The 9095-nt window shown below is 43.2% G+C and overlaps 1 protein-coding gene across 1 annotated transcript in view; it reads left to right on the plus strand.

The window, feature by feature from the left end:
* T265_05802 (hypothetical protein) overlaps window positions 1-7047 on the plus strand; it is a gene marked incomplete at both ends in the record, with an annotated part of 45700 nt that extends 38653 nt beyond the window's left edge. Inside the window, one exon of the mRNA XM_009170896.1 lies at window positions 6878-7047. Within this exon, the coding sequence (XP_009169160.1) occupies window positions 6878-7047 (170 nt within the window). The remainder of the gene's footprint in view (window positions 1-6877) is intronic.
* Window positions 7048-9095: the final 2048 nt, after the last annotated feature.

Consider the following 9095-nt stretch of genomic DNA (forward strand, 5'->3'; position numbering starts at 1 on the left):
AGTGAACATGGGTTTGTCTGGCAACCAATCTCACGAGAAGTTCCTAGCAGACTATTCTAACATAATTCCAGCAGATGTATTTCTTCCAGCAAGCAGTCTAGCTTAACCGAAATAAGAAGACTAAGCAAACGTAGATTACACCGAGGGCTCACGTTGATATGTGATAGAGATAGCCTTTAGAAAACCTCAAATCTGATAGTAATTTTGGTAACGCAGTAGGTACTAAGACCGTTCCTGTGTGTCCTGGTTAACAAATGAGTCAAAATTTTCATCCATTTTGGCTTCTTTCCCAGATGATTAAAAACCCTTATTGTGTTAGTATATACAGGCCATCCTTCCAACATTAATTTAATATCTACTATTGCCCAACGTCTTCGATAGAGGAGGACTAAACGGTCAACTCACCGAAAAACACGATGTCATTTTTTCACTTCTGCTTTCATGTGGCGATGTGTCTGAAAAATAACCATTTCCATTTGATGCTAACAAGTTTTCTGTTTCACCACGTTTACATGTGAAGAAAATATAAACGAAAAACACCTGCAAAAAAATTGGTTTTCAAGCGACTCACCTGGAACCCAACTGAATCTCTCGTTTATGATGTTTCTAATGTTTCTGTAGATTGGTTCAAAGGACAGTCAAGTGGGGATGGCAGTGTGATACCAAATTACGGATAATTGGACGATCGTTTGAACGCGTTTGACACTGTGGTGACGATGGTGATAAATGGAGTGAAAATAGGTGACAAATGCTAATACGGGTAAATTCATTGCGAATTCCTTGAGAACTGGAGACTAGTAGTGGAGTACACTGGTTGGGGTTGAAATAATGCGGCTAATGCTTAATATTCCGGTTGTGAATAAAGTTCCCCACTGCTAATGTAAACGTAATATTTCGAACTTGAGGTTCACAATCCCCTTTTATTCAAGACAGATGTTCTGCTAGGTTAGTTATGCAGTTCTTTCCACTACTCACTGGTGCTCTTCACGACGGATTCTCAACATCCTTTTTAATGGACAGACAGCCAGAGACAGTCAGCTGCATAAAACCTGTTAAAAAAATACGCCGACAGCCGTCGCTTGCTCAAAGGGGTCTGTTACGCATACTTTTATTGCATTCTCTTATGTGATGTGAGCATGCGAGTTAGTTTAGTCTTCTGATCTGACTTCCGTATGAAAAATGACGAAATGATAACTTTCACCACTTTTTTTCTGTTCAAGTAACACTGGTTTCACACAGTGTTTTTTTGCCAACCGGTTCTCTGGTTTGCCAGATCGCCATGGTTATATCAGGCAACTTAATTCCATAGCAGGACCAACGTGATTAAGCTTGGATAAACAGGTAAGTGTTTACTGTGCTTGTATCTAGTGCCGAAATCGCTACGAGGTCGATTTTGTTTGCCAGGAAAAAAACAAATCTCCTTGGTATGCCCCGTTTTGTCTTCAAGGTTCAGTAAAGGACATACACTGTCCAACACCATCGTCACTATTAGTCTATGCTTTTTGATCGAACGACTCATTCTTAGAGCTCCATCCACCAGGAAATGACAAAGACAAACTGGAAGATTAATTGTTTGTCTCTCAGGGCATGGAACGGGATATGGGGGAATAGTCAATGAGATGCGAAACAGTAAGCACACAAATTTGGTCTAGTTTTGAAAGAACATTTAATCACAGACATTCTAATGTAACTCTGTGCCGTCATCTCGCACCGAAGACATCCGCCAAAAAGGACTGATCAAAACTAATTGGTGTGGAATAACTTCCTCTGCCTGAATAACTGTAAGTCATGCTTCGGCGGACTTGTTACTGTTAGTCAAAGCTTTGGTTTCTTTCTTTAATTTAGTATACGTGATTGGGTTGACAAACATGATATTCCCTTTGAGTTTCACATCAGCAGTGAATCCAGCAAACATATCAAGTCCTAGGATATCCTGTGCTGCGCAACCCGTTTTGAAACCGTGGAGCGCATGACGCATCTGTTAGGACAATCAGTGAACTATATAAAAATAACTAGACTCCCTCGATGAAATATTTGTAAAGTGCTCCAAGGAATGTGACGCATTCAACTAACGAAAGCGGGAGAAATGTTAGCGAATATACACTCATCTGCAAACTAATTTGGTTCTTTCGAGAGACTCACCTGGAACCCAGCTGAATCTCTCGTTTATGATGTTCTCAGGCAACTGAATGTGCTGCACCAGGTCGCCTCATGTTTTAGTCGCTACGATATTTGAAATATCGCGATACATGTATATTTGTAATGGATTTTCAGCAACCTTATTAGTAGTACATTACAAATATACGGGAGAAATGTTATTCGGAAGAGGTTAGGGCCATGCTCTTGGACGTTTTAAACCACTAGAATTTTGAAAAAAATGGTAGACTTTATTTCTGGGTACTAGAGAATTTCAACTGTAATGCATTAATAAAGTTTTTTCCATATAACTTGAGACCTGGGTATTATATTGAGTCCTCAGACGATGTGTACAGCAAGAAAAAGGTATTTCAGGATATCAAGTTGACTCGCACTATTTTTCACTTTGCATTGTTTACCTGAGAACAAGAAGGTAAATTCTCAGCACGACTAATCCCCAATTTGGGTAATTTAACTCACCGAAATGTGGTCAACTTCCTGTGAGCGTTTCCGGCCCGTTTACAGTGTTTCAATAAAATCACCAACCAAGCACCAAGGTATCCCAAATCAGGTTCACGATGATCCAGGGTGAACCGAAGACACCAATTTTACGTTCAGTCTCTGTTCTGTGAATCAAGCGCATACGATCAAGTGCCACATATATTTACCTATATATTTTCAGCAACGTTGGCTCGAAAGCAACATAAATATCTTTCCCTAGGTTTGCCTAATATCTAACACCGTTGGTGAAGCGCAAAGAACTATTTTCAATAGAAAATCTTCTGAAGTGGTTTGGCGCATACTCTAACCAGTTATATCTGAGTTAATGTTGATGAAAACTTCGTGGAATGTCTTGCTGGCTGAGCAACGAATAGTTTTGATTTAGGTTTGTTTTCAGAGTAAATCATAATTTTGTGAGAGGATGATTTATGGAGTGGATCTATGGAACAGGACATAGAACTGAACATACTTGTCTTCGGCAACACAAATGATTCGATCCGCGAATGTCATCCAGGGACAATAAAGTAAAGTGACTGTTTGGTGGGAACTAGGTATGGCGTGTAAACACAAGTTCCTAGTTCACAAGTTTCTTGTGAACTTGCATGAATGGGCACTTGCAAAATCTTTCCCCAGTGAATCGCTCGGACATGAACTTGATGAGGTTCAAAATCATAACGAATTTCGTGGAAAATCGAGCTCCGGTGGAGACGGCGAATACCGGCTCAGATGTTTTTGTTAACTTATCTATCTCAAATGAACACATCACATCCCCTTTACTCTAACAGCGCCCGCAGCTACCGTTCGCTATCATAAGGGGAAGTATGTGTAGAGACGATACGTTCAATCTTTGCGTTTGGCGTAGCCGGCGCAACCAGGCCACTTCCATACACTCATGTCTTAACAAATGGGGTAACCGTTGATCACCTCATCATCTGATCATATCGGAGAGGCAGATTGTACCGTGCTTTCAAGACTAGGCAACGAAACATTACTTTCAATAGATCCTTTTAACCAAAACAGTTCATTATTTCCTCTATATCCCCTACCATATATTCGTATAACATAATTAGATTTATCGATATATATATATATATATATCCATATACTTATATATTCACATACGTTAATATATGTAAATATATGAACACATAGATATGAACTCATTTATACTGATATGTACCCACAAATATTAGATACGCTACATATCACTTTATATGCTAAAAAACTAAATTGTCTGAACTTTTGAGGTAGTCTGAAAAAGAAGTCCTTCCATCAAGCGGGGAAAAGTATGAAAGAACGGTTTGCATTACTGTCATGGCTACCTAATACTTTTATGTTGCCTTGTTACCACGTTTTCACAATAAAGCCCAAAGTCCAGTTGGACAAGAAACATAGAAACAACCACCAACCCACCGCTACGCACTACTACGCTCCTCAATAACGCGCTGATGATGTCACCTCGATTGGTGATGAAACGGTTGCAATCAAATTGCCCAGCTCAGCGAACAAGCCAACGACCACCAGCTACGCTACCTGAGCTACCGACCCGACATTTTATAGAAAACTTAGAAATCCTGTTAGTTATCTCCTAGATATCGGACAGCCTTCCACACCTTGAGAAGAAAAATAAAAAGCTGAACTATTCTCAGCTTTTTGGCTATCTTACTTGTTACGAACATCCACACTGGTCTTGTTGCATTAAAGAACACGTCTCTCGGGTTGTATATAGATCCCTACTGAATCAAACAGGGGAAGGCCTGTAATTACGAACTCAGAAACATGAATTCACTTGAATTCACATGAATTGTTCCTCGTAAACGTCACTGTGATCTGTAAACGAGTGCGCCTTGTCAAAATGGATGTCTTCCATTGGCAACGCATCAGTTACATTCAGTCACTTATCTCAGCGCCATTTAACCGAGCTTTTAGTTTTCACTGCATGGGACTGTTTTCTCTTGCATGAATTTGCACGGAATGAAGAAGATACCCGGCAGTAAGTCGTTGTTTGGTGGAAGTAATAACACCTGTTTACGGTGTGAAGCCTTGTCCCAATTTCGAACGAAACTGCAATGGCTAGGTGTCTTGTATGCCTCTGCAGATGCGCTGTTTCCTGTGTCCACATTGTGATCAAAGCTACCACAGATCTGTCGGACGTGTTAAGTTGGCTTACGCAGCTACAAACCGAACGGTCACTACCTGAGGTTGTCTGCCACCAGAACTGTCACTCGTTTGTAATTCTACACCCAGCTACGCGCCAGGAGTAACCTTTACTGCCTAGTTTCAATAGATGCTGATGATAGCTTGAACAAAGGATCGTATGCACGCCTTCACCAAGGAAACGTTTGGTCGCGTTCATTTGGAATCCAATTCCGGTTTGTGCCGGTGCAAATTTGTCAATAAATGTTTCGCTGTATCGTTATTTCACTGAATGAACGCGCACCTTTTAGCACAGAAGTGAAATCTACACGTAAAAAGATTTCTACTCTGTCTCACTTCTCAGTCATATAGTTTTACGTATATACTGAGAGAACGTACCCCTTTGAATATTTTGGCCATTCCTAACAGATGTGGGCCAAACACCTTTCCATCGGATGTCAGATTTGGCGTACAACGGCACAGTTGTTTGTTTAGAATCGCAGATAACGGAGCTAGACATTTGAAATGTATACCAACTCTCAAATTCCCCTGGCCATCAAGTTTACTTCAGCTGCCCGAATGTACTCTACAGACAATAGGACTCACGCCGACCACAAAACCTATTCGTAATTTTCAAGAGAAGAAAACTAGTGCCAGTGTCCTTCTTTACCAGGAGCACTCTGTGTCAGACATTTATTTCTTTCCAAAACTTCTGCAAATCTAAAAGCAGAGAAGAGGCTTTGGAGACAGGACTCAATTAAGAATTATCCTCTCCAAAAAAGAAGTTCTATCTCCCCAGCCCAGGTCTTTTGGTCGTCTTTGAGGTAATCGAAAGACCGGTATAATCATATGGGTCCCAATTTCCAGAATGACCGCGAGAAACAACAAAGAAGTCACTGCTTGATGATGTTCATACGAGCTAAAACACAAGTAATTTTATACAGATTTGTTAAGAGGGAAGAGCAGTCAACGAATTATTAAGCTAGTTCCAACATTTTTTCTTTTCAAATGCCGCAAAGTGAACGTTGAAATGAATACTATTTACTTGAAAGGTCGTTCTGGAGTCACATTTACTGGATCAAATGTCATTCCAAAAAAACGCGCATAATAAGTCCACCTTCAGTAATAAAAACAGAGTGTGGACTTTTCGGTAAACTAAGTCGAGTTGGTTCTTGTACCCTCACAGGCACACTCATCGAACGTTGGAGTGCGGCTTCCACCATACCCCGGCAGACCCAGTGACTATCTACGCTTATATTATCTCCGCTTAATTGAGTCTGGCAAGCAAAAGCACGGAGTATTTAGTTATTGCCTCAGATAATAAATGCGCAGTAACTATTCCCACATCCTTAGCGGAAGTTTTAGGGTAGCCGGACTGTCCTGCACATAAAAAATTTCGGTCAACTGTCTACCTGGATGACGAAAACCCGAAAACAACTTTCAAAGCCCACAGCCGCTTGCCAGCCAGCCTAAGCGAAACTTGCCTCTTCTCACACTTCACAAAACAGTCGTGAGAACGGACGCCTGCAGGTGACCATTTAAAAGAGAGTGCGGATTTAAGGCTTGCCAGCTGAATTCCGTCAGAATGGTTATTGCAGTTGGGGGCGCAGCCGCCACTCGTGACTCCGAGGGCTGAGGCGATGATGCCGGCTACACACTGCTCAATCAAATGATCCATGTTGACCTAGACACGGTAATTGCAAACGAGCAGAGGCCAGTGTTTGAATATAACTTAAGAGTGACCACGATTAAATAACACAATGAGAACGTCGCCGAATCTGGAATCTGTTTACAGAATTCGGCGCTTTAAGTTTTCTTGAATAGTAATTGATAACCTCTTCATACACCCTCAGCAGTCACCCTCCCCTCTGACTGTTCCTCCTTGATTAAACTTTCTTGAGTCACAATCTTGCCAGGACTTGTCAACCGGAGCTTTCTACTATCTGATGCTCTCCCTGTTGAGGTTCCCGATACGAAACTTTGAGAAACGCGTAGGATCGACAATCCAGAAGGTCTAAAGAAAGAATTGGGTTCGTAATTCTAGTGCACCATTTACACAAGGGCAAGCAAATGTGTAAACCAACCTCAGTTTTTACGTTCGTAGGGTCAACCAGTTCACAGGTCTGTCACTGGCCCGCACAGTGCAACGTCGACGCCGGCACACCAAACGGCAGCGAACGGTATGATGGCCCAGTGGCGTGGGTTGCTGTTGTCCCTTCCGACGACACGCGTGCAACGGGCTTGGTAAAACCTCGTATGCACAACGACCAGTAGCCAGATCTGACTCCCATCTGCTTCCCCCGCCCTGCCCACACATTCCCTCCAACTTGAAAACCCTATTCGGCTACCACCCATTTCTCTGCACCCATCGCCCCTTTCTGCACTCTATCCCTTCCACATCTCCCGGCGGCGCGCAAGACAACACGGCTGACAACAACACACTCCCTCAGAAACATTCCAAACCTTGTACCAGGGCTCCATCGATACTCCACCGTCCGACACGACTTCATGCCTACTTTACCCGGTAGTTGCCCCTCTAAGAACCCCAGCTTTACTTCTGAATTCAACACAGCATCAAACTGAAATGTGGGCGAAGTTAGAAACCTCTTACTTAGTACGGTTTGCTCACCAATGAGCCTGTCAGGCAGAGTGGTTACGCAGAGGGGGAATCAAGCGAAAATTTGTGCTTCTAGTCACTATTTCCTCCCCATTGCCATACGGAAGATCTTGGAGCGGACTGTTAGCATTCAAAGGCCAACCCTACGATCGAGTCTATATCCGAGGACCACCCTTTAGAGGTTCGAAAGCTGTGTCGTAGAGGTCCGAGACGAGGAACGCGAAAAGGGCTTCCGCTTCGCTCCAGTTCCTTGTTTCTTTGAGAGTACCCCGACGCAACTGACCACGACTCTAGATTGGAGCTTCTACGTAAATAAAGCGAACCCCTTGTCTACTAAAGCCAGCAGTGCCTGGAAGAAGGCAACGCTCACGAGGAGGTAGGGTTATCATCGCTTGATCCCGTAGCGGACGAGAAAGACGCATCAGTAAAATTCACACCCCAGTTGGATTGGGTCATAACTCAGGAGACAAGCGGCGAAGCCTGCTGACTAATCAACCATAAGCGTTTACCTCGATATCAAGGAATGCTCACAGAACCCTATGGTTACTAAAACTCCAAAGCTGTCTTAAGCAGTCTCAAGCTCCACTCCGTCAAAAGAGACCTCTTCGAGTGTGAATACTGTCGTGGCCTATGACCTCGACAGCCAAAGTCACAAGCCCAAATGGAAGATTCTCTCATCCATTTGGCCACGGTGATCGCCGGAGGATCGGGCGTCCACACGAAACGCTAAAGAAAGCGACTGCGGCCAAACAAGCCACACAAACGTCGCCAAGTCGGAAAACTGTTGGCTAGCTTCAAGGTGCAGTCCTCTGAAAAGAAATGAGACTTATTGGAATGTTACCGAAAGAGAAATTTTAGGTTTTGTCACCCAATGCACAGGGCCTCACAGAGAAAACTTATGGTAAAACCGCGCCAAAATGCTCGAGAAACGAAACCGAAGTAGGTTCCATCTGAATCCCCGAAAAACAGCAAATCTGGTCGTTCATGTTGCAGCGGTTGAAACGCTTGCTCACGAGTGGAAATACTACGTCCCTCAAAGGTAAAAGGGTCGCACAAGACGAACACTCACGGGACAATAAAACCCTGCAAATAAAAAGCAGCTCCCGAAATGCCCAAGGCAGGAAGCAGATAAGTATGCCCCAGTGGCCCTTTTGGACTCAGATTCGGCGTAGAGTAATCAAAGTTGCTAACTTCATTTGTTGCACAGCTCTCGGCTCCTCGCCATTGGAAGCAGCAGAGACAGTGTTGAACTCTTTGTACACAAATTGCCTCAGTCTTTCCAACAAACTTCACAATATGACACAGCCAGCTTGACTTGAACAGCCGTCCATAATCGCACTTACAGAAATCTGGCTCACACCAGATGACTGTGATGTGGAAATCTCGATAGACGGCTACCCCAATTATGAGCTGACTTAAAACGTGAGAAGGCTGGTAGGGTCGTTGTTTATTTGCATGCGTCCATCATCATCATCATCATCATCATCGACGGCATGACAGACATCTTCAACACCGATGCTTCACTGCCGTACAATCATGACTTATTTGAAAGCCTTATTGTAAAGAAAAGAATAAACGTGGACGGGGAAGGGACATAGTGCTAGCTTAACACAATCATTCCGAGGTGCCTACACCTCCAGACATTCACTCAGGCAATCTGGATAGAAACTGACAACAAGAACGCCACTGAAATCGGTTGGCAGCC

Source organism: Opisthorchis viverrini (assembly GCF_000715545.1).
Source record: "Opisthorchis viverrini unplaced genomic scaffold opera_v5_114, whole genome shotgun sequence".
NCBI classification, from domain to species: domain Eukaryota; kingdom Metazoa; phylum Platyhelminthes; class Trematoda; order Opisthorchiida; family Opisthorchiidae; genus Opisthorchis; species Opisthorchis viverrini.